This window comes from Artibeus jamaicensis, unplaced genomic scaffold (assembly GCF_021234435.1).
Source record: "Artibeus jamaicensis isolate MK-2021 breed Jamaican fruit bat unplaced genomic scaffold, CSHL_Jam_final contig_887, whole genome shotgun sequence".
Lineage (NCBI taxonomy): Eukaryota > Metazoa > Chordata > Mammalia > Chiroptera > Phyllostomidae > Artibeus > Artibeus jamaicensis.
The window spans coordinates 268,964-296,597 of NW_026522003.1; the positions used below are offsets into that span (position 1 = coordinate 268,964).

The 27,634-nt window shown below is 50.8% G+C and overlaps 3 protein-coding genes across 4 annotated transcripts; 2 read left to right on the forward strand and 1 right to left on the reverse strand.

The window, feature by feature from the left end:
• The first annotated feature begins 13 nt into the window (after positions 1 to 13).
• Positions 14 to 3,028, forward strand: CIDEB (cell death inducing DFFA like effector b). The gene is made up of 5 exons (XM_037129391.2): positions 14 to 187; positions 493 to 637; positions 1,765 to 1,914; positions 2,151 to 2,341; positions 2,499 to 3,028. Exons 1-5 carry the CDS (start codon positions 147 to 149, stop codon positions 2,629 to 2,631), a joined length of 660 nt encoding a protein of 219 aa, XP_036985286.2. The 5' UTR covers positions 14 to 146; the 3' UTR covers positions 2,632 to 3,028.
• Positions 3,029 to 3,045: 17 nt separating this feature from the next.
• NOP9 (NOP9 nucleolar protein) lies at positions 3,046 to 20,492 on the reverse strand. 2 transcript variants are annotated; one of them, XM_053654875.1, is made up of 10 exons: positions 20,404 to 20,492; positions 7,330 to 7,785; positions 6,324 to 6,434; positions 5,956 to 6,097; positions 5,656 to 5,848; positions 4,867 to 5,007; positions 4,363 to 4,488; positions 3,973 to 4,209; positions 3,651 to 3,756; positions 3,046 to 3,309 (listed from the first exon to the last, which is right to left on the reverse strand). In XM_053654875.1, the coding sequence occupies exons 2-10, from the start codon at positions 7,778 to 7,780 to the stop codon at positions 3,152 to 3,154; spliced, it is 1,665 nt and encodes a 554-aa protein (XP_053510850.1). In that variant the 5' UTR covers positions 7,781 to 7,785; positions 20,404 to 20,492; the 3' UTR covers positions 3,046 to 3,151. The 2 variants fall into 2 exon arrangements, with proteins under 2 accessions (XP_053510850.1, XP_036985284.2); XM_037129389.2 differs by lacking the exon at positions 20,404 to 20,492 and adding an exon at positions 7,999 to 8,367.
• On the forward strand, positions 8,529 to 16,901 carry DHRS1 (dehydrogenase/reductase 1). Its single transcript, XM_037129390.2, has 9 exons — positions 8,529 to 8,657; positions 9,522 to 9,699; positions 11,437 to 11,580; positions 11,732 to 11,811; positions 14,859 to 14,991; positions 15,319 to 15,465; positions 15,977 to 16,046; positions 16,390 to 16,470; positions 16,640 to 16,901. The coding sequence occupies exons 2-9, from the start codon at positions 9,550 to 9,552 to the stop codon at positions 16,774 to 16,776; spliced, it is 942 nt and encodes a 313-aa protein (XP_036985285.2). The 5' UTR covers positions 8,529 to 8,657; positions 9,522 to 9,549; the 3' UTR covers positions 16,777 to 16,901.
• Positions 20,493 to 27,634: the final 7,142 nt, after the last annotated feature.

Below are 27,634 nucleotides of genomic sequence, written 5' to 3' on the forward strand. Positions count from 1 at the left end.
GGCCAGGCTAGGGGCCAGAGTCCAGGCTTGACTCATCCCCCACCTCACTGGGGCTGAGGTCCCAGCTCTGTAACAGAAATCATCACTGCTTCAGCCCAGCACAGCGGAGAACGACCTAGCCCAGAACGCTCCTTTTTCCCTGCACCATGGAGTACCTCTCCGCCCTGAAGCCCAGTGGCCTACTCAGGTGACTGCTCATCTTCTTCACTCTCCGACTCTGGGGGTTAGGAGCAGGCCAACAAAACTCCATTCGGCCACTAGGAAACTCATGAACCTGTACCCCTTCCCCTTCCCACTCCAACTTTCCACAGTGGGCTTGTCCAGTTTCCAAACTACCACCATCCACCTCCACTCCAGGGTCTCTCCCTGGGCTACTCTAATCCAAAAACCTAAACCCCTCCCTCCCTAACTCTCCAGCCACCCCACCCCCATCATCCCCATGACACTCAGCAAACCCCTCACTCCTTCTTGACTTTTTTTCCGAACTACCAGGTCAGTATCCAACATGAGCTCTGAGCTTGGCCGTAGGGTTTGGACCTCAGCTTCACCACCTCAGCGACCTTTCCGTGTCTGTGATCACAAGCGGACCACCCGGAAAGGTCTGACAGCTGCCACCCGGGAGGAACTGCTAGACAAGGTGAGTGAGCCAGGCCCCTGGGTTCCTATCCTGGAGGCAGCCAAGGGGCGCAAGAAGAGTGAGAAGCTGGAAGGAGCTGCAGAAAGGGCTGAGGTTGCACAGTGTCCTTCCCTCTGATAACTAAAGCGGGGGGGGGGGGGGGGGCAGGGCAACAATCCCTTCTGCATTTGGGTCAATCTATTTTTTCCCCAAGGAGTGAGCTTTTCTTTGGGGATAGGGGAAGCAGTAGATAGAGGGTGGACAGATTTAGAAGTCAGTATGGCATGCGGACTTGTGTAACAATTTAAGTTCAAATCCTGATACCACCACTTAGTGTCAAACCTTGGGAAGTGATTTACGCTATCTAAACATCAATTTCTTGAACTATAAAAGGGGAATAATAAACCTCCTTGGGTGGTTGGAAGAAATAAAAGAGGATAATGTATATAAACTGCTACATGGATACCTGGCACCCGTGAAGACTCAAGACTGTGGTCATTACTGAAAACTGCTGTGGAGAACTCCGGAGGGTGGACCGGGAGGGGGGGGCTGAGCGATGAGACGCCCTCAGGTCAGGCCCGTCAGCACGATGCCCTGCACCCCCACCCTGTGCCTGTTCCCAAAGGATGGACCTCAACACAACCTAGCTAGCTTTTCTTTTTCCTTTTTAGTCCTAACTCGAGGGTGTACATGATTTTAGAGAGGAGGGGGAGAAATATCAATGTGAGAAACATCGTCGTTGCCTCCCATACACACCCCTGGGGACTGAACCCACCACCCAGGTGTGCCCTGGCCAGGGGTCAAACCCGCAACCTTTTGGTGTGTGGGACGATGCACACCACCTGACTCACCCAACCAGGGCCCTTGCCAACTTTTCAATCCCAAACCAGAAGTGGCCTGGGGGAGAGCGGGGGAGGTGACAATGACGTGGTAGGAGCAAACTGAGGGAAACTGGAAAAAAATGTCAGCTCCTGGTGAGGGTCCCCCAGCAAAAGAACACTGAGACCCAGAGACATCTGAAGGGATGGCAAAACACTAGGAAGCAGAGTTGGGGTGTCAGTGTCGGGCCACCCAAGGAATGCCGGGCAGCTGGAGGCAGGCGGGCAGGGGCAAGCGCTGCCACTCCCTCCTGCTTTGCCCCGGGGCAGGCACTGGAGGCCCTACTGCTGAGTGGAGCGCTGACCCTGGTGCTGGAGGAGGATGGGACCACGGTGGAGAGCGAAGACTTCTTCCAGTTGTTGGAGGATGACACGTGCCTGATGGTGCTGGAGTGTGGGCAGAGCTGGAGTCCCAGCAGGGTAAGAGGCTCGTCCTGGGGCTGCTATCGGCCACCAAGCCTTTATCGGCCACCAAGCCTCTCCTCTTCCCTAACCCTGGGAGGCAGGGGGGTGACAAGAGAGGTAAGGATTTATCAAGAACAACTTACTGTGGACCCAGTCCAGGCGAGGGTGGGTCTGTCCCACTACGGGTGGGGATTAACACTGGCTGTTGGTAAGTGAGGGTCCACTGCACTCGTGGGGTGCCTGCCCTATAGAGCGGGATGCTGTCACTCGGCCTGGGCCAGGAGAAGCCCAAGCACAGCAAGGACATCGCCCGCATCACCTTTGACGTGTACAAGCAAAACCCTCGAGACCTCTTTGGGAGCCTGAACATCAAGGCCACATTCTATGGGCTCTACTCCATGAGTTGTGACATTCAAGGACTCGGCCCAAAGAAAGTACTCAGGTCAGAGCCCAGCATGTTTTACTTCCGCAACTCTACAGCTGCAGTCCTGTAGTTCTGCACGCACCTAACCCATCAGCTCTCCCTTGTTGTGAGCCCCTAGCCCCCACCTCTATACTTCCTCCTGGCAATCTGACTGCCTTTTGTCTCTGCCCTTCAGGGAGCTCCTCCGGTGGACCTCCACACTGCTGCAAGGCCTGGGCCATGTATTGCTGGGAATTTCCTCTACCCTTCGCCAAGTAGTGGAAGGGGCTGGGCAGTGGCAGCAGCGAGGTCGCCTTCATCCTTACTGAGAAGGGGCTTGGAGCTACTGCCCTTAGACTCATTCCAACAGACGCCTGTAGGGACTGCGACATTAGGCCCAGGAACCTGTGGACAGTGCAGACTAGGTAACTCCCCTGGTTTCCCCACTGTCTTCTGACCCCGTCAGCATGCCTTACACTGCTAGCCTAGTCCCATTCCTGGAGAATGCTGTCGCTTCCTGGCTATCTTCTCAGCCTCCCACCCACCCTGAAAGGCCACAGGCTTTTCAGGCATGTTCATGCCACCCTGACTGCTGCTACCTCTAGATGTTCAAACGGCTCCTCTCCCTGAGCTCCCAGTGCAGTGAAGACAGCCGTCCTGGGCTTCACTCTGAGATCTCTATTTTTTCATACCCTTCTCAGGAATAACAAAGGCATTTCCAATAAAATAGAAAAATGTTTACCAATAAGACTCTTGACTTCAATGACACCAATTTAAATTAGTAAGGGGACAGGACAGACACTCCCCTTCTCCCTCCCCCATCTACACCCACTCCCAGATCCCGAGGCCTCAGTCTTCAAGAATTGAGTTCAAAATCCGCCTCCGCTTGGCTACTGCTCCCTGCTGCTGTTCCCAAGCCTCTCGACGCTTCAGGAAAGTAGTCAGGGCCACGTTTCGTGCCACATGGTGGCCAAAGGGGTCTTTTATCAGCTCCTGATCCCGCTCCCCTGCAAAGGGAACCATTCGTGTTCAATATCAGAATGTACTGAACCCATGCTCAAAGAGAGTCCACTTGGGGTGAAGGTCCCTCCATTTCCCTGGACCCCGGGCCTGCCTTGAGATGGAGTTAACCCCTCACTCTCCAAAGAACAAGCTGGGAGGAGGGGTAGGAGTATGGGGCTGCACAATCAGCAGAAGGGTAGGGAAGAGCAGGCTACTAAGCACCACAGCCAAGTCCACCCTTTGGAACTACAGTCTCTGCTGAATTTAAATCCATCCTCCAGCCTCCCAGCTACTTGGAATAAGGAAAGAGAAAGTCTGAAAAGGTCAGAGACATGCTGGTACTCACCCAGCTCAGCAGCAATTTCCTTCCGGGCACCCAAGGTTGCTCCACCCCAGATGGCATCTAGCACACGGCTGCCATGGCGACTACAAGCCAAAGCCACGTACTGTCCCTGTATTGAGACAAGCAAGCTAAGTCCCTCTAGGGCAGTCCGTGAAAATGTGTTGGGGAGGGCGGGAGGGAGTGAAGCTTCAGAAGTGCAGAGGCTGAGTCGACAGAGTCTAGGAAAGGCATGTCCTCCCTGACTCTGAAGAACAGTCCTGGGGGAAGCGCATGTTCTTTAAATGGAAAATGGAAGAGGAATCAAAGCAGAATCTGGAATTCTAACCTTTAGCATCTTGAGCACACGGCGGCACTGCTTGCGTGTCACAGAAGGGCTGGTCAGGACGGCATCAAGCACGTGGGAACCAGCAGGGCTTTGGGCCAAAGTCAGTAGTTGTGGTCCCGTCAAGGCACCCAGACTTTGAAGTACAAGGTCAGGAGAAGAGAAGTGCAACAGATGCTGAAGCAGTAGAGATCCAAGGACTGTCACTTCCCCCAGGGCCCTGGCTGTGGCCATTTTAACCTGAGGACAGAGACGAGAAGTCAGGAGGCAGCCACCAAAGTGCCTCCTGGAGGAAGCCAGAGATCTGCCGCCCTCACCTCTGTGGTGACAGGCTTCCGGAGCCTCTCTGGGCCTGTCCCCTGTCAGTCACCAGCTTGGGCTCTGCCCGCTTACCTCGTGCTCCACAGGCACTGACCCTTCCTCCTCCGCCAGTCCATAGTACACCTCATAAGCCATCAAAGTGGCAAAGAGGGGCACACAGGCCACTTGCCGAGAAGAGGGCTCTGCACAGTGGAATGCCTAGATGAGAAGACAAAACATAATGAATCTGAGAACTGACTTTAACCCTCACTTTCCAGACAAGGAAAAAGATTCAGGTGTAGTGAGAATGCCTGCACCCACAAGAATGTAAGCTGCATAAGGACAGGGTCTCGTCTGCCCCGATGTACCCCCATAATGTACATATGTACCAGGGGTCAATATATATTTAGTCCTTAAATAAACTTCTCTATGTTCTGGGAGACAATTTTCACTCTAGGGCTATGGGATGGCTTTGGCCTCATTCTCCCCTGGGCATTAAATCTCTTGGGTCCAGAGACACAATGTCTAAAGATCTGGTAAGTCCTAAGGGTAGAATTTGAAGGGATGGCATAAATGGGTTGCAGGAACCCCACTCACCTCCAACAACAGCTGCAGGACCTGGGCTTGGTGGGCCCCAACTCTGCGGCAGGCTCCCACCAGGGCAATGACTACCCCTGTGTGAGCCTGTGCCAGCACCGCTTCCAGGGCAGGGCTCAGTTCCTCAAACACAGGGGACAGCTAAGGGGAGACATCAAAGAAAGAATTCTTGGCATTCTGGTAATTGTGGGCTAAGTTATTCAGAGAAATCTTTCTGCCAAAAACAACTAAAAGTGCTAGAGAAAACATATAAGCACTGCCAATGTCAGGATTTTGGTTTGGTTGGATAAGAAAGGTCTAGGACAAGGGGGCCGTCTTAGAGGAGCTACCTCACATAGGGAGGGGACTTTAAAGACCATACTTTCAGGGTGAAGGAGAACTAGATTCAAACCTGTCCTTCCACCCTAACTCCCAACCCACAACACACAGGGAAGCATGCCCTGGCACTAAACAGCAAAGGGAAAGAGAAGCTATGGCAACAGCTCCAGTGTTCATTTGGATTTTTAGCCAAGTACCAAGTCTGGGTGGACCATGGAACCTCAAGCTGCTAACTGAGATTAAGCCAGTCTCCTGCTGGCACTGGCATTTGGGTGAAGCCAAAGCAAATCCTTTCTGGGAAGAAGGCACCTTCACCCTAAGCTCTGGGAAACATCCAGGAATAATTTTTCAAGGGGAATAGCCTGCACACAGCCAGAGATATAGAGAGGGACACACCATAAAATAAAGCCCAATGAACAAGAATAAAAACAACGGAATACAAAAGGAGACCCAGGCAAATTCCCGGTTTACCAGCTCAGGGGTAGTGATCGCATCTAGTAAACGCTGTAAAGGGAAGTTGGCAATAGGATGTGCAGCCAGGGTCTGCAGCTGCCCTTGGAAGTGATCTTCAAAAAGGCTCTGGAGCCTTGGGGGCTCCAACACCAGCAGCACCTGCTCCAGGAGCCTGGAGCTCGTCTGATCCCGCAGGAAGAGCAGTAGGGGGCTGAAAGCGAAAAGAAGCTAGTCTTCACTCCACCCAAAAGACCCAATCACCTCATTCACTTCACATAGCCCCACCAGTCTTGGTTAACCCTTAGGCCCTGACTGTACCTGCCATCTGCTGAAGAACTGCGGTTACTCAGATAGTCAATCACAGCATTACACAGGTGGGCACAAAACTGGGGCAGTTTGTGGTGTAAAATCTGCAAGGCCACTTGAAAGCAGAAGCTGGAGATCTTGTCAGTGATAAACACTGTGGGGAAAGAGCACAAATAATAAAAGCAACTTTCCTAAAATTCAGACGACTCATACAACACTGAACAACAAGGTACAAGGAACCACAGACAAAGGTTCTATAGTCTTTAAAACACCAAACCAGGTCAGATTGAAAAAGGAAACTGATCTCAGGAAGGGCCTTTTTTGAAGATAATCACCTCCAAAAAGAGAGATCTTGGGCCCTCCTCCTATTCTCTCCTTACCAGCAATGTCTTTCAGAAAGCAGGAGCTCAGGTCCTGAAGACAATTCAAGAAGGATTCAGGAACCTCAAAAGCAGCTGGCTTATATTCCCGGGTTGGGGCCCTTCGTGCTTCTGAAGGAAGATCAAGAATGTGCACAGCAGTGAGATTACAAACCAGCATCCAGGAGGGAGAAGAATGCCAAAGATTTTCAACCTTTTTCATCTCATAGAACATAAACTAATTACTAAAATTCTGTGGCACACCAACAATACATTTTTTTGCCAATCTGACAAAAAAAAGTATTAACTTTGATTCATTCACACTGGACAGTTATTGCTGCATTGGTTGTTAGCATGTTTTAACTTGACAGTCTAAGGGAACAGAGTTCAGTGTCCCTGACTAAATAGTCAGGCACTGCATGGTTTAAAAATTCTTGCGGTGCACCAGTGTGTCACAGCACACCAGTTGAAAATCACTGCCATAGATGAACCAGGATTCACCTTAGAGATGTAGAACTCAGCTGAATGTGTCTTCTACACACTTGTTTTTATTTTTCTAAGAAACTTCAACCAGCTCCACCATGGTCCATGAGGATAGTCCAAACTCCTCAGTAAGGAAATGTAGATGTTCGAAAATCAGATCTTATCTAAATTATCTAATTTTTCCCAAAGTTTTTTTTAAAATGTAGGTCACTGCCTATGAGTGCATGATGAAATCAATTTAGTGGGTCTCAACCAGCACCTTTTTAATATAACAATTTAAAAAAGAAAAAAAAAACGTCAGAGTGGGTTGTATGTACTAAGGGTATTATTTCCCAATCTTTTGCTTGAAATCAGGATGTGTATAAATACAAATGCACATTGAGTCATGTTTACCTTTCCCTAATCTTTGGCCTGCTAAACCCTGTCCTCATTCCTCTACTAATTCTTCAAGGGCATGAGAATTACTCTTCCGCTTAGGCTCTCCTTCTGAACTTCCTAAATTCTCATTTCCTCTAGATCCACTTCCCTCTCTCCTAATACTCACCAGGTGACTGAGAGCCATGGGGTCTGGCTCTCTCAGACTCCAGAAGAGTCCCTCCTAACACCTGCAGCAGAGTTCTGACCACGAAGCTGCCATGTGTGTCTCCACAGTAGAAAAGAAAATCATCACACACCTCAGAGGCTAGTCCCAGGACCAGCTCCTTCAGGGTGTCCAAGGGATGATCCTTCCCATCCTCCTCCTCCACTTCCACCTCCTCCTCCTCCACAGGGTTCCCCAACAATCGAGGCAGCTGCAGCAAAGCACTTTCCAATACATGGACTCCGCATCGATGACAGGCCAAAAAGCGCAAGTTAGAGCGAAGAACAGCAAGTACTCGACACAGAGGTTTCAGGGGACTGAACCCCAACAGTTCCTGCAGCATCTCGCTGCCACTCCTGTTTGTGGCCAAAGCGAGGGCCTGGGCCTCCACTTCCTTGAAAACATTGTGCACCATCAGCTCTAGAAAAACAAGAAAAGAAAGATTTTACAGAGACTGAGAGGAGGATAAGGGTAAGTTCCACCACTTAACCAAAGGTCTGGGAGTGAGGAAAAGGATATGCTAAATGAAACTTAAGTCCCCCACGCCCTGGGAACCCACGGATATTTCCTTGCCTGTACTGGATTTTATAGTCAGCAAGTCCCTCTCGGTCCCACCCGGGAGGTCCTACCTACCTCGTTCTTCCCCGGTCTCCGGGGCCTCCTTAAGCGAGGTCAGAGCCCGGCGGAAATACCCTAGAGCTTCGGGGCTCAGGTGAGGGTGCGCGTTTACAACCGGCTCCGAACGCCCCTCCGGAAGCGCGCTGGGGTGTCTCTGACGGCCTGATGCGGGGCGCCCCGACCCCTTGGCCCCGCGCCCTCGTTTGCTGCCAGGTGAGAACTGGCGCTTGGCCTTATGTGGAGACCGCGGACCCAGGGCCATGGGTACTTAGTTCCCTCTCAGCACTCGAAAGCTGTCTCAACTGCAGCCGGACAGCACCTAGCCAGGCGCGGACCACCTCCTGAACAAGTTTAGAAACGCCGGCGCGCTCCGGACGCAGAGCATACGTCATAGCCGCGCGACAGCCTACTGGGGGCGCGGGGCGGGGGGCGCGAGGGGCTGGGGGCGGGGCGTATACGCGGAACGGGCCCCGCCTCCAGTGCCAGACTGGAGGAACCTCCTCCCTGCCTTGCCTGCTAAAACCCCGCCCAAATATTCGACTCGTATCCTAGTCTTGTACTCTGACTCAGCGGTAGTCAGCTGGTCTCTTCCTGTGGCCAGAATCAAAGCTCGCGATTTGGGGCAATCTGCGAGTTTGGTCGGGCGAGGACGCTAGAGGCAGCACAGGTGCCAGGTAAGGGACGCAAGCTCCTCCTGTAACATACCCCAATGCGAGCAAATGTCAGAAGCCTTCAGGAGTTTATGATGGAACTTTATTGGCCAAAGTTTCAAAGTTTTACCTGCGCAGGGGCAAGCTCTCGGGGTGTCTCTGGAGACACGGTGCCAAGATGGCTACAGATGGGAGTTGCGCCTGGCGCTTACAGCCTGGGGTTTTTATTGGGGTGAGCAAGCAAGCAAATACAGAAGCAGACGTAGCTGTTAGCAATTGGCTATCTCGAGAGAACACACATGGCTATGTTCTCTGCTTGCAACAATGGATACTTTTCTGCAAGGATAAGGTCATGCACAAGGCGGTTTATCTTGTTCAGCACTCTTTGTACTTTCTGTACTTTCTATCTCCCTTGCTGAGACAGTCTGGTGCCTGCCTCGCCCTCCCTGCTAATTTTATCTAATTCTGGCCTAACCTAACACTCCCAGTTAAGGTTCAAAGTCCTAAGACCTTAGCTCACAACCTGGCCCAGAAGCCAAAACTCCGTGCTCAACCTGGCTAGGCCAGACTAGTGGCCAGAGCTCCAGGTAGCCCTCAGCATGGACGCTTCGCAAGGGAGTGCTGCGCCCAAATCTTTCACCCAGCCAGCCTCACTCAGAATCCTGGTAAATGTGCCTCCCTGGACAGCCCCACCCAGCCCCCTTTTCCACTTCTGGACACCCCAAAGTGGACTGCCTGCCTTGCCCCGAGGCCTGTACCTAGTTACCTAGTTGTCCCCCTCTGAACCTTCTCTCCCCTCCGAGGATCCCAACCCCTACCACTGTCGGGGGTCCCCCTTCACATACACAATCTGCAAACTTTCCTCAGAGCATATCTTTGCTTCCGCAGATTTTACCCCCCTGCTTGTGTGTTATTCATGGCAACCCCTATGAAGGGCCAAGTGTGCGTGGTGACCGGTGCTTCCAGGGGTATTGGGCGAGGCATCGCCTTGCAGCTCTGCCAAGCGGGTGCCACAGTTTACATCACTGGCCGACATCTGGACACGCTGCAGGCTGCTGCTCGGGATGTGAGTGCTTCCTTTGGGACCAGAGGGGCAGAAACCACCTTCAGGATCCCTTCCTATTAACCATTCCTCCCAGCCCCTCACACTCCTCAATAAGACGTGAATATTTTCTCAAAGTGGGATAAATGAATCCCATAAATATCTTCAGATTAGGTCCTATTTGTTACCAAATGAGTTTTATGAAAAAGGGTTGTTTGAGAGCTTTAGGGATTTTGGAATTGCATCTAAAGAGTTGTGGACCTGTGCTTTCCTCTATTTTAGACAAGACTTTTATTGAGCTGTACATTCTTACTTGACTTTTCTACTGGCTTTCAGTTAAATAAATACTTGGGCACGCTTGATTTGCTAGGCACTGGGTGAAGCACTGGGGCTACCCAGACTAGTAAGATACAACTTCTGCTCTTAAAAGCTAGAGCCTAGCTAGAGGCGGAAATGGTTCATTTCAATGTAATGTGAATTTGGTAAGTGGTTAAGAGGCGAATGTGCACAGAATACTCTGGCTTCGCAGGGTGAGTTTCAATATGATATGGGAGGCTAGTTAGGGAAAGCATTCTAGAGGAAGTGATTCTTGAACTGCGTCTTGGAAGGTAAGAGTTAGGTCAAAGAAGCTAAGACCACTATACAGCTAATGGAACTTCACGAGCAGAGGGACAATAGTGAAGGAGTGTAGATGTTGTGAGAAAGAATTCCAAAGCTTATATATAAGTACAAGGCAGAGAATGGGTCTTGGAAGACCCAGGTGGAGAACTTTGGCTTTATTATCGAAGAGATGATGACCCCATTAGAGGACTTTAAGCAGATCTGTGTTTTACAAGTTTTTCACTTACTTATTTTTAGGGAGAGAGGAGGGGAGAAGAAAAAGGGGGAGAGAAACATCAATGTGTGAGAGATACATTGATCTATTTGATCAATTGCCTCTCACACATCCCCAGCTGGGGACTTGGCCTGGAACCCAGGCATGTGCCCTGACTGGGAATCAAACCCACGATCCTTCAGTTCACAAGCCGGCACTCAATCCACTGAGCCATGTCAGCCAGGGCAAGACAGGTTTGCATTTTAGATAGTTCATACTCTGTGGCTGGAGTATGAAAAATAATATAAGGCAGAAAGACTGGGGGCCATTCGAGCAGTTAGTAGGCAAGGAAATAAGAAAGTTGGACCCAGAGCGTGAATTTAGATAATAGGAGGCTTGTTCCAGAATAAGGTACTCTTCTTTTTCTGAAGTTAGAGGATGAGGCACATTTGTAAAAGCTGAGGCAGAACAGGAAGTAGAAACAGTTCATGTCTGAGAGCGTTGATGTCTTTGTTACCATGCAGCAGCACAGGTGGAGTGGAGAGGGTAAGAGGGCTGGGACTGAGTATGGGTTCCACATGAGTAGTGAAGGTTGGGAGCTGAGATCACCTGAGGTGAGTGGCCAAGGACAAGGAAAAAGATGAATACTCATTTCTCAAGAGCAGCCTCCGTGCCTTATTTGTCTCATACCCTCCACATGCAGAGTACAGTGCCTTGCACATGGTCAGCCTCAGTAAATGTTTGTATATTTTAAACCTGAGATACCAATCCACCTGGCTCTATAAAGGGAGGACCTCATCAGAGGCAGAGGTTGCCAGCCGTGTTCCCTTAGCCGCTGGCTTTGATTCCTGTGATGGCCTTCTCAGCTCCCATGCTGGGAATTGAGCAAAGCTGCCTTATGGCTACACTCATGAGTGACTGTGAGCTCATGTCCTCTTTCTCTCCAGGCGCAATCCCGAGGGGGCCGGTGTGTGCCTGTGGTGTGTGATTCAAGCCAGGAGAGTGACGTGCGAAGCCTGTTTGAGCAGGTGGATCGAGAACAGCATGGGCGTTTGGATGTGCTGGTCAACAACGCCTATGCTGGGGTCCAGGTACTCTGAACTTTGATCCCAGCCCCACACTCCTACTGCCTACTCTGACCCCTGAGTCCTCATCCCCACTCATTGTCCCTTCCATGATCCAGGCCCTCATACCATCCTGCCTTCAGACCATCTAATTTATCACTCTCTCTTTGCTTTCCAGACAATCCTGAATAACCATAAGAAGGCATTCTGGGAAAGCCCTGTTTCCATGTGGGATGATATCAACAACGTAGGACTCAGGTGGGCGCTCCCCCTGCCCTGCTGCAAGGGCCTGGGCTCCTCTCACTCACTTATCCAGGCTGAGGGTTCAGATCTTTCCCCATGTGCCCCCTTTTTCCTCTGATATCCCATCTCTTTGTCTCCCTTTTGTCCCATCTGTTCCACTCAACTATGGTGAAGTTCCATCCAAGTGAATCTGTACCTGGGAATGTCAACTTCGCTCTCGTTTCTGTCAGTAATTTTCATCTGACCTTGCCCTTTGCCTCTTTCCTGCCTCACTCTCTGCCCCTCCAAATGCATGGCCCAGAAGGGAGCCCCCTTCCCTCAATAATGCACACCACTCATAGTTAATATTTCCAAAAATGGTTAGAAGAAATTATTTTTTTATTTAATCTTTATCGTATTTTTTTCCATTACCATTTAGTTCCTTTATACCCCCTCCCTCTAGCGAAATTGTTGTTTTAGATCAAGAGAAGGACAATAACAAAGATTGAGTGCCAGCCATCTTAGCCTCCAGTGCTCACTCTGGGCCCACAGGCAAGGGCGTTCCCTGGTCCGCGTTGGGAGGGCAGGGGTGTCACAGGCCCACTTGTACATGCGGCACAGGAGTGAGATGAAACACAGCATTTAAAGTTCGCTCAGCATGATATATACCAGTAGTGTCTGTGTTTTTTATTTTTGGAACCATGGTACTCTCAGAAACTACACTCCCTGAATGTGACCAGCCACCTGTGAGAGTAACTAAGATATTATCTGCAAATCTAAGATTAAAGTGTTTAAGAACATTTACATCTTCTAGTGGCAATCCCAAGGAACAGAATAAGAATCCAACTGTGATTTCCAGAGTAAAAGAAACGTTATGAGGACAGAGAGCCATGGTAGCCTAGAAGCAAGAAAAGAAAATCCAAACAGCTGGGAATAGGTACCGCCCACATCCTTAGCCCTACAAAGAGAGGGGCCTTTCACGCTCACCTCTTGCTGGGCAGGGTTTTCAGCCTACAGACAAAGTCCCAGCCTTGATGGATTCTCCAAGGTTAAGGTCACTTGCTCTTGGAAGCCCATCAACACTGCCTCCCACCTCCCCCACAGGCCTGCACATAAACATTTACTGTGCCTTCCTCTGCATTACCTCAGGCTGGGCTTTCAAAGCCACAGCTCCCTATATTTGTTTTCCTTTGGAAGTTCCTGTTTTCCATGCAAAAGAAAATTTTTTCTGGTTACCAAGTTTCTGTGTATTATTTTTTAATTATGGAAAAATGTGAAAATCAGTATGATCTCACTCTCTTATCACCACCCATTTTTCCCTTGACTGAGATATAGCTAGTGTTGATGGTTTAGTATTTTACCATTCTTCTAAATATTCAACTTTGAGTAGGTACCACAATTTATCTAGGCCTTTATCTGTTGCAGTGGTAGAATTCTTGAAAAAAAAATGTGCTTCTTAAACATTTAATAAACATTATAAAACTGTCCTCCAAAAAGACCCCACCGACTTATAAACTTATGACAATACTAGCGAATACCTTTTTTTGCATCTCCAGCTGTGCGAAAGCACCAGGCTACTCAGCCAGGCAGCCTCTGCCACTCTGATAGGCCAGAGAGGTCCGAAGGTGGTTTTGACTCATACTTTTTATTATTTGTGAATTTGAGCTTTTTATTCATGTATTCATTGGTTCTTTATTCTTTTGCGAGCTATTTGTGTTATAAATTTATTTTTACATCAGCTTTTTTCTTAATCCTCACCCGAGGATATGTTTTTTTTTTGTTTGTTTTTATTTTTAGAGAGAGAGGCAGAGGGGTAGAGAAAGAGAGGAAGAAAACATTGATGTGAGAGAGAAGCGTCGGTCGGCCGCCTCCTGTAGGCTCCCGACTGGGGACCGGGCCCAGAGCCTGCTTGGTGTACAGGACAACGCTCTGCCCGACTGAGCCACTGGGGCCGGGGCTGTTTTTACGGCCATTTGTAAACGATCTTTGTTGAATAGGTTCCTTCGATATATGTTTACAAATGTTTTCCCCAATTTATTACTCATTTTTTACATACATGCTCTCCCCAGCTCTTGATATACATAAACACATAGCTGTATTTATCATTTACATATATGTATGTATAAGATGTTTATACGTGTGTCTTACTTTTAAGAAGTCAAATAGGTCAGTCTTTTACATTTTCTGTCTTGGTATGCCTCTAAGACAAGCGTTCCTCACCTCAAGTTCATGGATACATTGTCATGCTTTCCTTTAGCGCGTTCATTTTCTAATATTCAAATAACTTATCCTTTTGAAATCATAAATGAGGTGGACAGCCAATCCCACCCACCTCATAAGTGTCCAGTTGTACCAAATTCATTTACTGAATGATCCCTCTTTCCCCGTTGATTTGAAATGTTCCCCTTATAGTTCACTGAATTCTCATTTACACTTGGATGTAATTATTGACCGTTTTGTTTCACCGACTCTCGGTATTATTATACTAGTACTGCGTTCTTTTAACTATTCGGTACTGCACATGCTAATAGGGGCAGTGGGTTGGGGGGGCACATCTTCCCACCCACAGGATACTACTCTTCCTTTTTCAGAACTTTCCCGGCTGTCTCATGTTTATTCTCACGGAGCTTTAGATTATTTTGTTAGTTCCTCCCAAAGTCTTATTGAGATATAACTCAAATTGACTGACTCTGCATAGAACTGAGGTTTTACATGTTGATTCTTCTGAATAAATTATGCCTGTACTTGTTCTCTTCTGTTAGACTGAATTTTAGTTTTTCCATGTAGATCTTGTATGTTTTTCCCCTGAGCTACTTTAGGTTTGTTACTTCTATCGAGAGAGAGCTCTTTTCTTCCATTATGTCTTCTAAAGAGTGTCATTTCTCATCCTTCAGTGGGTAATTCTGTTGGTGTTCTCTCAGAAGGTGGCCTCAAGCCCTGGGTTCTCCAGGCCTGCTGCCACCGCTGTGCTGCAGTCTCCGGGCTGAGCTTAGCCACTAGAGGGCAGAGGAAACTGCTGAGGCTCCAGCACCCAGGCCAGCACTGAACTGAACGGCGTGTTCCTTCCTTGCCCCTCCTTTTAGAGGCCACTACTTGTGCTCAGTGTATGGGGCACGGCTGATGGTACCAGCTGGCCGGGGACTCATTGTGGTCATCTCCTCCATTGGGGGAATGCAGTATATCTTCAACGTCCCCTATGGCGTGGGCAAAGCCGCGGTGAGGACCCAGTGGCATGGGGCTTAGGGAGCTACCAAACGGTGATGGTACCCACTTACCTTGGGAGGTAGATCCCCAGTGGTCAGAGGGGTAAGGCCAGCTGGCCATTATGCTCTCCCTCTCCCCCTCCATGAACAGTTCCTTCAGCTGGGCCCCTCTCTGCTGGCCAGAGTCAGTAGTGTACTAGGAAGGGTAGACAGCTGAGACAGGGCGCGTGGGAAGGGCACAGGGCTGGGGCATCCTCAGTGGAAGCAGGGAATGCAGGGGAGGGAGGTGGTGTGGCCATGTGCCCTGGCTCTCACTCTGCCCAATTTTGTCCCCATACAGTGTGACAGGCTGGCTGCTGACTGTGCCCATGAGCTACGGCGCCATGGGATCAGCTACGTGTCTCTGTGGCCAGGGTTGGTGCAGACAGAACTGCTGACAGATTATATGGAGAGGAGTGACAATGTCGAGGATCCCTTGTTAAAGCAGGTTGGTGAGGGGAGGCCGAGGGTGGCAGGGAATGCAGGGAACTCAGCCTGTCCATCCTTAACACCAAGGCAGTAACAACAGCAAGGAGTGGATGCTGGGCATTATACCACAGCAGCAGAGTATGGGGCTGAGCGCTATGCACACGTCTTGTCCTTTCATCCTGTCAGGGAGATAGTATCTCCTTTTTATAGTGAAACTGAAACCCAGAGAGAGAAAAAAAACTTGCTTAAGGTCAGCTCATGGTCTTGACCCCTGTACTATAGTAACCTGGAAGGTCAACTTAGTTGGCTTCCCCTGATCCTTCCACTCAGGAAAGACAGTAGGTCCTGGTGCTGGAGCACAGGACTCACGTGGATGTGGGGAGGAGTGGTTCTGGCACCTTCCAAGATGCAGAGTCTTTACAGGTGCAGTGATGAGGGCCTCCGTTCTGGAACAGAAGCTGAAAGCAGGGAAGAGACGTGGGCAGTGCTCTGGAAAATTAACCCTTCACTTCTCTGCTCCTATGTTTCAGCTCAAATCTAGTTTCTCATCCGGGGAAACCCCAGAAATGAGTGGCAAATGTGTGGTGGCTCTGGCAACAGGTAAAGAGGTGGGGCAGCTGGTAACGGAAAGGGCCTAGAGGGTCTGCGGGGCGGTGGCAGCCAGTTCTAGGTTTCAGCTGAGGAGGTGGTCGAGGAATAAACCCTTCTTTTCTCTGGCTTCTGGAGACCCAAAAAGTCAGGACTCCCATATTGAGGACTGGGAGCTTCAAGAACTAGCTCCTAGGACAGATGACCAGAAGCCAGAGTCTCAGGAGCCTTCCTAGGAACAGACAGAAACAACTCTGGGCTCCAAAGCCTGTCTCAGTGGTGCCCTGTCCCATCGGCCCGAGCCTTGTCACCCTGCACCACTCCCATGCCACCTCAGCTGTATGTGTGCCCACAGACCCCGACATCCTGAGCCTGAGTGGAAAAGTGCTGCCATCTTGTGACCTTGCTCGGCGCTACGGCCTTCAGGATGTGGATGGTAAGAGCTCCGGCCCAGCAGCCGCCTGGCCCTGCCTGCCCGCTGTCCTCACTCCTTCTCCCTTGCCCCCTTCCTGTTCCTCCCTCACGTCCTGTTCTCAGCCCAGGTGGAGGTGTCCAAGGAGTAGGAAACAAGGGTGTAATCTTTCTTCTTTTCCTGTTCTCCTCAGGCCGCCCGGTGCATGACTATTTGTCTCTGAGTTCGGTTCTCCGCTCTGCCTCTAGCCTGGGCTGGCTGGCCTCCTACTTGCCTGGCTTCCTCCGTATGCCCAAGTGGATTATGACGCTCTACACAAGCAAGTTCTAACCCTCCTGGGCTCACGTCGCTACTCTGCTGGTCCTTTCATTTGGACTGGATGGCTGGGCCGTCTCAGCAGAACAGGGCAGCCTTTCCCATGTACCACATGCGCCCAATACAAAGAGAGAAGCCTCTGCTGTGTGTCTTTGGCAAGCCTTAGGGCTCTGTAGGTCCTTCTTTGTGCCTTGGTTTTCCTTGCCCCTACATTTTTCTTCTTGTCTTGGTACTGAAAAATAACTCTGAGTACTAATTAGGTCTCATTTCTCCTTCAACACATTTTTTAAGTGCTGATTCTGTCTTGGGCCACGTTTTAAATACTCAAGAGAAAGAGCCAAAGACATGCAAAATGTTTGGGCTCTCCAGGAGCTCCATAACTGGGACAAGGCCCCTTTCCTCCAGAGCTGGTCCTGCTGTTCCCTGGGGAACGGTCCATCTCAGGGGCATCTGCCCTGGGGCCCGAAGGCCTGTTCCTCACACCCCAGCTGGGGATCAGCGCCCCTGCACAACCAGAAGCAGGCACCCCTCGGTCTCACACTGCTTTCCTGCCCCCTCACGCACCATCTCGTCAGGGATGCCTGCTGCCTTCTAGCTGCGCCTGGTGCCGTGAGGGCGCTGTCCTCAAGGGTGATGATTGCCTGGAATTTGGGAGGAAAGTATAGCCCAAATTCAAGTGAGGGGCAAAGGAATAACTGATGGCGCTAACACACTTTCATCCTTCCTCTCAGGATGATACCACCTGAATTACTTTCCAAAGAACTAACTGGAGAGCCCTTCAGGGCTGCCTTGCCTGCTCTGGGGGCTGTCCCAGCCTGAGGCCAAGGCAGCAGAGGGTGTGTTCCAAAGAGGAGCTGAGGCCACTCTGGGAGAGCCTTCCAGCCAGCAGCCTAAATGGCCACGGAGCTAATGGGACAGCTGCCGTTAAGTCAGAGGGGCAAAGACCACCTGCAGTCTTCCAAACAGGCAGGGTAAGAGCGGAGCCTTCCCGAGGCTGCCCACAGTGCCTTCAGCAGCTGCGCCCTTCCTGTGGCTTTCTGGGGACAGCCTGGTTGCTGTTCCGTTAGCGTGCTAGGGCAGCTCACTGGCTTGTGAGGGCCGACTGTGCACAGCTCTGCCAAATCTGCAGTAGTGACTGCACAGTGGTTGCCTGAAGCCGGCCATATAGGGAGAGCACGTGTACCACAGCGACCAACAAGAGCTACCAAACAGGGGTTTTTATTGGCTTTTGGTGTCTTGTTTGTTTGTTTGTTTGTTTGTTTTGTTTTGAGGGAGAGAGAGGGAGGGAGCTGGCCTTGTCAGCACACGACTGGCATTGTGCACCTAAACCCCGCCATTTACCCAGGTACCCCATTCGGATCACAGTGATAGGATTTCCTCACTCCCCTGTTACCCACTGACTGGTCTCAATTCCTACTGTCCCCCAAGGTTGGTGAACAGCAGAGGCAGTTGCCTGTATGCTATAATAAGAATAAGGGCATCGAGGTCACCTGCAGCCTTCTACAGCCACCACTGAAAGCCACCAATAGAACAAATCCTATTGCCACAAGATATTACAAGACAAACACGCACTTCAGAGTCATCCAAATCTGCCTGTAAATCCTGATCCCACCACTTCAGGAATTGCACGAAATAACATATTTAGCACCAAGAAATACACAACTACCGAAATAGCCACATCCTTCTCTCAACAAACATTTAAGAGCATCCTCTGCACCAGGCACCATTCTTGGTCTTGGGAGAACAGAGACTACGACAGACCAGGCCCCCACCTACAAAAGTCCAGTTCAGCCCTGGACTATCTCAGGGTCATCTACACCTTCCACGTAGTGAAAGAAGTGAGCCAACTGGCCCTCCAGGATCCCACGCCACACGTGGTTAGACCTTGAGTTTCTGATATCCCGGGTACCAGAAGGAACAGCGTTCTTCACAGTCCACCATCCTGCTTCCCTCCAACAAGATTTAATTAATCTTAGCAACGTAAACAATAGAGTACAGTGCTTTGAGATAATGAAGACAGGACAGTGAATTTTGATTGGGCGTAAATGAGACTCAGGACTGAAAAGCCTAATAGTGGAGAGTCTTAGGACATTTGGAGGATCAATATTCATTTAAAACATTTACATTTATGTGCCCAGCACCATGCTAGGCACCATGAGGACTACTTACATTTGGTGAGATGAGCCCTATAATAAAGGCTGCACAGCGCCTTGTGAATGTAGAAAGACAACCAGCTCTTACAGAACTGAAGGAGATGACACTGACCAGAGATGTGATGCGTGGGGGGAGAGAAGGGGGTTGTTTTTTTTAATTTATTTATTTTTAGACAGAAGGAGAGAAACATCCATGTGCGGCTGCCTCCCATGCACCCCACACTGGGGACCTGGTCCTCAACCCAGGCACGTGCCCTGACTGGGAATCCAGCCAGCAACCCTATGATTTGCAGGCCAGTGCTCAATCCACTGAGAAATAGCAGCCAGGGCGTAATTTTTTTTTAATTTAAAAAGAAAAGGTACCAAGATATAAAAATGTGACAGAACAGCTAGAACTTTGATGTGGCTTAAATGCAGATGTGATAAGGAATCAATTTCCAGAGAGAAAGATGAGTAAAGACAAGTGGTTGAAATTTAAGTTGTGGGCAATAGGCTTTCACTGAGGGGTTCATCTTAGACGCCGAGTGACATACTACTATGAAGTGCTCCCAGAGGAGGCCAGCGCGTGTGTGGGTTGGGGGGTAGACAAGCAAGCTAACCACCCAAACAGCTCTGGAGTGTGAGGGCTCAGGGCAGCCCCAGCTGCGGCCCAGGGGTGAAGCAGCTTCATGAGGCCAGGGACCCCCCTCCAAGAAGAACTGAAGGTGTCCACCATGGAAGCACAGTGAAGGGGGCGTGGTGGACGAAAATAGAAAAGGGCACCCAGGGGGGTGCGGGCAGAGCACTGAGGGTCAGCTACAGGGGGAGTTAAGCAGGAGAGTAGTGCGATGAGGTTGGTATTCCAGGAAGCTCTCTGGGACCTCCACATGGGGAGGACACACCGGAAGGCGACGCAGACAGCACAGGAGCCAACGTACCGTATCCAGGATGTGATGGCAGTGGAGGTGGGGGCAAAGGAGACATGGTAGGCGACCGAGTCAACAGACTAGGGGCCTGTGGGAGGGGAGGTGGGGCTGGAGCAGGACTGCCAATGGTGTTACCACTGGCATGAAGAACTGTGAAACCAGCAGCAAGCACAGAAAAGAGGAGTGCACCTGAGCTGTGAAGGAGACGCCAGCTTGCCTGAGGCTAGCCCTGGTGGGACCCTGAGGGGCTGGCTGAGGTGCATGCAGCCCCTATCCTTACCAGCTTGACTGGTCCCCAGAAGATGGTTAATCCCCCCAAAGGAGCCCAGGGAGGCATGGAGAAGAGAGTTTGGGGTTTTGGGGGGGGGTTGCATTTTTAACTTAAAAATTTTAAAGGTCACATATTCACATGGCTCAGAACCCAAAAGTTATAGAAAGGTGTGCCATGAAAAGTTCCCTCCCATCCCTGCCTTTGAGTGCCTATGCCCCAACTCAGAGGCAAGGCAACCAGTGCTACCAAGTCTACAGGTAGCCCCAGAAACAGCCCAACTATAAACAAACTATAAACAAATAGCTACACATACTCACGGAACTGATGAGGCTGTGTGCAAAGCAGGACTTCTCTTCCTCCAGCTAAGGCGGGTTGTATCTTCCAGTCTCAGACCTGTTCTGGCCCTGTGTCCTTCACTTCTAAGCTAGGAGTGTCCCTGGACCCAGAGGCCCCTCCCCTTCCCCAGTCCTCATGCAGCTGCTTCCATCACCAGAAACTTCCTGACCCTGCCAGCAGAGCGGGTAAGAGAGCAACTGATGGCTTAAGGGGTGGAGAATAATGGCCACAGAGAAGGGGTGGCTGCCGAGGAGCCCAGCCCTAACCTCCTCACAGAAGGGAGCCCACAGAGCACATCTGAGATGCATGTCACACCTGATGTGGGATTCTTCCTTCCAGAGCAACTGCCCAATGGTTAGGGTTGCCAAAATGAAACAGACTGTCAAGTGTCCGTCCCCATGGGTGTGAGCTCTGACCAACTGGCCAATGTGAACAGGAAGTTGATGGAAGCAGGGCTGGACCAAGAGGTCCAGATTCCAGCTTTCGGGACAAGTCACTGAGGAGGGGTTCCCATCGGGTCCTGAAGGCCCCTTTGGGGATGTGAGTGACGGTAGGCTGGGGACTTAGGCACAGGGAGTGAGCAGCCCCAGCCCGACAGACGGGTCCAGATGAGCTGGATGGACCCAGACCTGTCCTTTTTCCTTCCTCATCCTGGCTGCTACCCACGATGGCCCCCAGAGGCCTTGACATGGTCTCTTGAGATGTCGAGTGAGGTGCCTTCAGCTCCTTGGCCTCCCATCCCTGGGGAGAGCACCCACCATATCCTCAGAAGTCACTTTGCCACAACCTGGTCCCTGGTCCTCACCCCCCAAGTTGGCCCCCTACTCCACAGAGGCCCTCCTCCCTGAGCCTGCTGCCAGCGCCCTCTCAGGCCTCTCATCCTGCCACTGTTGCTCCCGGGCCCCAAACCCACCTCTCCACAGGACCTTCCCCTACCCTTCCATCTCCTAGTTGGCTGGCCTTTGTTGCAGCTTCCTGCTGTGCCCTGGGCAGGGCAGACAGGCCCAGGCCGGCCTTGTAAGGCAAGGGTCCAGCTCTCAGAGGGCTTTCAGTCATCATCATGAAACAATTGGACAACCATGGCAAGACCCTGGGTGGGGACGCAAAGGAACAGGAGGAGTCAGTGCAGCCAGGCTGCTCTCCAGGTCACAGGAAACTCTTGTTCCTTTCAGGTTTCACCTTCTGATCCCTCCCTTTCTCTACCAAACCTCACAACTCGGTCTCAGTTCCTGCCTCCAGGCAACTGAGGGCATCCTTGCCCATCTCGCTCTGTCCCAAGCAGGCTCCCTCAGAGCAAGGTCAACAGGCCACAGGGCTTGCCTGGACTCGCATGTCAGAAGAGGAGAGGAACTGGAAGCCACCTGTGCTTAACTTTTTAATGGGGAATCTGGGAAAGAAAAGGACCCTTTCTTAAGCCCTTGAAAATGAACCAAAGAACGTTGGAAAGGAGGCAGAGGAAGGAAGCGGGGTCCGCTCTGTGCGATTTCTTTTAGCGAGTACAAACACATATGCCTCTATCCCTAGCTCCCCCTTCCTTGGAGAGGTGGTTCCAGAAGAAACGAGCAAAGCTGGAACTGCACACGCAGACACTGCTCCAGCATCCCTGCAGGCCCCTGTGCAAGAGGAAGCCAAGGTGCCTGGGCTGCGAGCTTTGGCATCACGATGACACAGCTAAGCCAGCCAGAGACTCACTGTTGCAGGGCTGCGGGAATTAGTATCTACAGAGCACCAGCAATGAGCTGAACTCTGTCTGGTTCATACTTAATCTTCCTTCATCCGCCATGTAGTGTAAGTACTCTCCCACAGCTGAGAAAACTGAAGCAAGCCCCCTGAACCTCAACTCCAGGTCTTCCCTGCCCCACCCCTCCCCTCAGAACTCAAGCCTGAGTCACGATTGGGTGCAAAGGAGACAAGGGGGCATAGTGTTGCTCCTGTCAGCAATTCTAGGTGTTCTTTACCGAATTTGAGGTTCCACCCCATCGCCTGTCCACTCCCTCTCCACCTCACCCTGGCCCTGAGGCCTGGAGAGCAGCCACCTCAGACCTCTCCCGTGCCCCCCCCCTCCGCCTCACCCCAGGCTCCCCACCCTGGGATCTAGGAGTTCACTGCTTCCCTAATCCCCGCTCCACCCCAGGCGTGCAGTGTAATCTTTCTTTGGCCTCCGTTGCTCGTCATCCTTTTTTTCTTTCTCTCTTTCCCTTTCTCTCTCTCTCTCTTTCTTTCTTCCTTTCTTCCTTCCCCAGGACACCCTAACACCACCGCCACCAACAACAACACTATCTCAATGCCCTGTTTAATTTCCTCAGGGAACTTCTAACTCTGAAATCATCTGTTGTGTGCATCTGTTGCTTCCACAAGCGGAAGCTCTATGAGAGCAGGGGCCTCGGCCGCCCGGGTCATTGCTGCGAAGTGAGCTGCACTGGTGCTCGGTGATTATTGCTGGGTGATTGGCTGAATTACATAAATGTTTGCTCAGCAGCCACCCTGGTGCGGACACCAGGCCAGGTGAGGGAAGGTGTCATCAAACAAGGCTTCGTGGATAGTTCACAGCACAGGGACAGCCAGGGCTCCTCCCTGCCCCTTCCGCCCCAGCTCTAAGCTCACTTCCCTGGGAAACTTCCCCCGCCCAGATACAGGCAGAGCTGTCATTTTACATTTGCTTACACAATTACGGGACTCCCTCTCTGTACTGTTTTCTTTTCTTTTTTAAAGATCTTATTTATTCATTTTCAGAGAAAGAGAGGGAGAGAAACATCAATGTGATCAAGGTGTGAGAGAAACATCAACTGGTTGACTCTCCAACGATCCCAAATGCAGGCCTGGCCTGCAACCCAGGCATGTGCCCTGACGGGGAACGGGACTGTCAGTCTTTCGGTTCACAGGCCGTCGCTCAATCCACAGAGCCACACCAGCTGGGGCTGCACTATTTTCATCACACGGAAAGCTCCATTGGACAGCCCTGCTCTGAACCATAGCTCCATGAGGGCAAGGCCCGTGTCTGCGTTTGGCTCACTGTCCTGGTCCCCATGGCCAGCATGGTGTTCAGTACAAAGGGCACTCAGTCCCTAGCTGTTGAATGAATAAATGGGACAGAGAAGGGGCCAGGTCCTCCCCCAAGGGAACAGCTCTTGCTTCCTAGGACTGGTCTTTTGTCCCCTGTGCTCATCTATCAACCAGAGCACCCCTGCTTACCCCAGGCTTCCACAGTCTACTTTGTTCTAAGGTGTTTGTGTCTCGTGCGGGCATAGAACCTCAGGGCTGCTGCCTCCTGGCACCACTCACATTGTATATTCCCTAAACTCCAGGCACCCCCTGGAGTTGTACAGCAGTGGTTGCCACTCTAGCCCTGCCAAGCAGCAAGCCTTTTGGCCATGTGTCCAGCCCACCAGTGTTCTCAGCAATATTAAGGCAACACTGTCATCTTCAAAAAACACTGTGCAAAGCCTGATTCCTGTAACAGAGGCTCCAGTTCTGACTCAAGTTTCACCATACTTGCAGCCCTACTGCCCGGTTGCTCTTCCGGCATCTCTTTTCCCAGAGATGCCAACCTGACTGAGTTAGCGCCCTCCACGCCCTGGGTAGGATCGGAAGCTCTGTTGCGGGGACTTTCCCTCCGGGGCCTGTCTGTCTTTTGGGCCCGGCCTTGGGTCCCTGCCCTTCCTTCCTACCAGCCAGCCTATTCCTTCCTCTTCCCCAGCCAAGAAGTATGCTATGGGCACATGGTGGCCCCACTGGACAGTGAGGAATTTCCCCAGCCTGGCAGAAGGGACTTGGGAGCAGGGAAGAGAGAAAAAAATATCCAAACACTCAGACCAAGTGCCCAAGGAACCCGGGACCCTGGGGGACAGGCAGTGTAGAGGATCCTCTTGCACTTTGGGTCATTCCGGTCTCCTGGTCCACCCCAGGAATCGAAACTTTACAGCATTCTGGGGTAGAGAGACTCTGATCTTTGAATGTCCTTTACTGCATCTCACGAAGCAGTTGACCAACACATACTTGATTACTTTCCATGACATGAGCTCACCACCCTTCACTGAAACCCATTTCACCTTAGGACAGATTTAATTATTAGAAAGTCTTTCTTCATGAGTCTATATCTACCCAATAGTTTTTGTCTTTGCTCTCAGATATACAGAGTCAATGTAGTTTCTGATCCAACTAGCAGTCCCTCAGGAGTTTGGGGACCACTATCATCTACCCCTTGCATCACCATCCCCTCTCCCATTTCAGTATCTCCATGTCCTCCCTTCTGGTCATGGGCGCTCCTCGCCATTCTGATTTCTCCCTTTGGACACTAAAGTTTGTTTCTGTCCCTCTTAAAATAGACCTAGACCTTACCGCCCTGGGCCCCATCATTCTGGGTCCAAAAGCTGTCTCCATGCAGCTCAAAGTCATGTCAGTGCTTTTGGCAAGCAAAGCGCAGTCGCGTCTGACCGGCCCTGTGCCGACCAGAGTCTCCCTGTCTGCACACACTGTTGTTATCCCCCCGCCCACAGCTCTTGTGCTTATGCAGATGACTTTCAGGGGGCCACAGCCCCAGGCTCTACCTCTATCCCTGTTCAATACCATCTCAAATCTGGCCCTCAAATTATGTTTAGATCAGGTTCCATGACCTAGTCTTCCTCCCAAAGGTGTGTTATTTATTTTCAAACATGAGAATGGCACCTATGTGATCATTCAACATGTCACCGAAAAACTGCCTCCATTAGAGATTTCTCTGTAGGTTGACAAAGACACATTTAATCACCTTTATTTGGAGATGAACGTCCTGTCGGTTATAACTGTACCTACTGTCCTATTATCCCACACACAATTCACCATTTTGTTCCTTAATGAACCCTGAGCTGGGTACAAAAGCACTGAGACGATCTGCCACATTCTCACAAGTGACCGGCCGGCACATGCTTGATCGCCTCCCATGATTGGGGAACCTGGTTTCTAACCCTGACTCTGCCACCACACATATCAGTTTCATGTCACCAAGTATCTCTAGGCCTGTGATATTGTGATTTATAGTAAGAAATACGTATTTGGTATTTGTCCCCAGTTCCTGGCACAGAGTCCCTAAAACCCTTGTAATTTCCTAAGCGATAAGAGAACTAGGAGCATCTCTTCTTCTAACATTTGGTCTCTGACCCTGGTCCCTAACACAGGGCTCCTGAAACGCTTGTCAATCCGCAAATGGCAAGAACATTAGGAGCATCTTTTGTCTAATGAGGTGGCTCAGGGTGGGTTCCTGGATGGCTTTTAGATGCGGACCGCTTGCCAGTATTAGAAGCTTGGAATTTTTAGCTCCACCCTCCATCCTCCCGAGTGGGGAGAGGGGCTGGAAATGTCATTATAATGGACAATGCCTGTGTGATGAAGCCTCCATAAAACCCCAACTGTATAGGGTTCGGACAGCTTCCAGGTCGGCAGACACATCCACATCGGGAATGTGAGGCACCTCAACTTTATGGGGACAAAAGCTCCTGCACTCAGGACACACACACCCCCCCCAGAACTTGCCCTATGTATCTCTTCATCTGGCTGTTTGTCTTCTTTATCAAGCCCTTTAATAATAAACTGGCAAACGTAAGTGTTTCCTACATTCTGTGAGCCCCTCTAGCAAATTAATCAAACTCAAGGAGGGAAATCCTTGGAACCTCTAATCTGTAGCCGCTTGGTCAGAAGCACAGGTGATAACCTGGGCTTTCAACTGGCATCTGAAGTGTACATGTGGGTGAGGGGTGAGTACCCCGTGGTACTGATACCTGTGGGATCTGGCGCTATCTCCAGGTAGACAGTGTCAGAATTGAGTGAAATTGTAAGACACCCAGCTGACGTCACAGAGAATTGCTTGTTGTGGAGAAAAACCTCTACACATTTGGTGACCAGAAATGTCAGAAGTGAAGTGTTCTGTATATGCAATGTTCTATATGTGTAGTAAAGGAGACGCATAGGTGAAAGACTCAGCAGGGAAGAACTGAGTTTTTCCAACACAGAGCCACTGGGAGAAATGAGCAGGGGGCTAGATGATCTGTAAAGCCCTCTCCAGCTCTGGCGTCCTGTTCTTGGAGGTCAGGGTTAGGGAGTCAGGAAGCTGGGGCAGAGGCGGGCCCATGTTATAAAAGATAAGAAGAGGGCACTTGCACCCAGGCCTTGAGAAAGCTTCAGCTCTGCCCTTCCTGCTGTGCAGCAGATGCCCTGCTTGGCTCTTGCACTTGAAATTGTTTTACTACAACTTATGCTGACCCTTTCAGACTATCCCAACATTTGATTTTCCTTCAAGTGCCTGGCTGCCCCCAATCATATGTCTAACCACTGATCATGTGATAACCTGCTCATCTAGGTAGGGCTCCAGCCAGATCTGGACCATCAGGCCCAAGTTCCCCTGGCTGGCTCCCTCCCTACCAGGCCCTCCAGCACTCTTACCCTAGCTTCCCAGAAATCTGAGGCATATCCACACTCTTCTCACCCTCCTCTACCTTCTCCGTCTTTGCCAAGCAGAGCAGACACCGGTGGGCAAGGCCAGGCTGGAGGGAAAGTGAGTGAGAGCATATCTTCTGGAATCAGACAGCCAGGACACAAGAGCAGGCTCTATTGCTTATGAGTGGCATGACCTTGGACAAAGTCTTCAGTTTTTTCTCATCAGGGCTATAAAGCACTTAGTCATTATTATTTCTCATCAATATTGGCTTCAGGGTCACAGAACCTCTCTTCAAAGTCCATTTCTTCCTTTGCTCCCCCATTGAGGCTTTTCTGCCCTGCACCCCTAGTCCTGTCTTCACCAAGACTCAACCCACAGCTTGTTTGCGGGTTTCCCCCATCCCCTCCTGGAGTGCCATTTCCTGCAGGGTCTAATTACTATCTGCACCCAGCCAACACCTCTGCCTTGACCTCCCAAGCCCTCTGCAGGCAAGCATTTCCCACTGCCTCAGGACATCTCCACTGCAAACCAAATCTGTCAGAAGTAGCCTTTCTCTTCTCGAGTACCACGCCCTGCCCCCACCCATGCCCCAGGCCTCTACAGACCCCACAAATTCTCGAGTCCCTAGGCTTTACCACCTGCAGGTCTGCGTCAAAGTCACCTTTGTCCCTGCATCTGAGTCCCAACTGCTACCAAGTCCTGTCCACTGTTCCTTAAAAATAGCCATCCTCTCACCAGCCCCTCCTCAACTCCACCCCACTTCCTAGCAAAGGTTGAGGGGACTCAGATCTGGATTTCA

Excerpts from the sequence above, each read along its gene's own strand:
- CIDEB (XM_037129391.2), top strand. The coding sequence starts at position 147 with ATGGAGTACCTCTCCGCCCTGAAGCCCAGTGGCCTACTCAG. Across the intron at positions 638-1,764 it reads GGGAGGAACTGCTAGACAAG|GCACTGGAGGCCCTACTGCT; the intron begins GTGAGTGAGCCA and ends GCCCCGGGGCAG. Across the intron at positions 1,915-2,150 it reads AGAGCTGGAGTCCCAGCAGG|AGCGGGATGCTGTCACTCGG; the intron begins GTAAGAGGCTCG and ends CCTGCCCTATAG.
- NOP9 (XM_037129389.2), bottom strand. The coding sequence starts at position 8,245 with ATGGCCCTGGGTCCGCGGTCTCCACATAAGGCCAAGCGCCAGTTCTCA. Across the intron at positions 6,098-6,323 it reads CTTTCTGAAAGACATTGCTG|TGTTTATCACTGACAAGATC; the intron begins GTAAGGAGAGAA and ends CTTTCCCCACAG. Across the intron at positions 3,757-3,972 it reads GTGTGCTCAAGATGCTAAAG|GGACAGTACGTGGCTTTGGC; the intron begins GTTAGAATTCCA and ends GTCTCAATACAG.
- DHRS1 (XM_037129390.2), top strand. The coding sequence starts at position 9,550 with ATGGCAACCCCTATGAAGGGCCAAGTGTGCGTGGTGACCGGTGCTTCC. Across the intron at positions 9,700-11,436 it reads TGCAGGCTGCTGCTCGGGAT|GCGCAATCCCGAGGGGGCCG; the intron begins GTGAGTGCTTCC and ends CTTTCTCTCCAG. Across the intron at positions 15,466-15,976 it reads AGGATCCCTTGTTAAAGCAG|CTCAAATCTAGTTTCTCATC; the intron begins GTTGGTGAGGGG and ends CCTATGTTTCAG.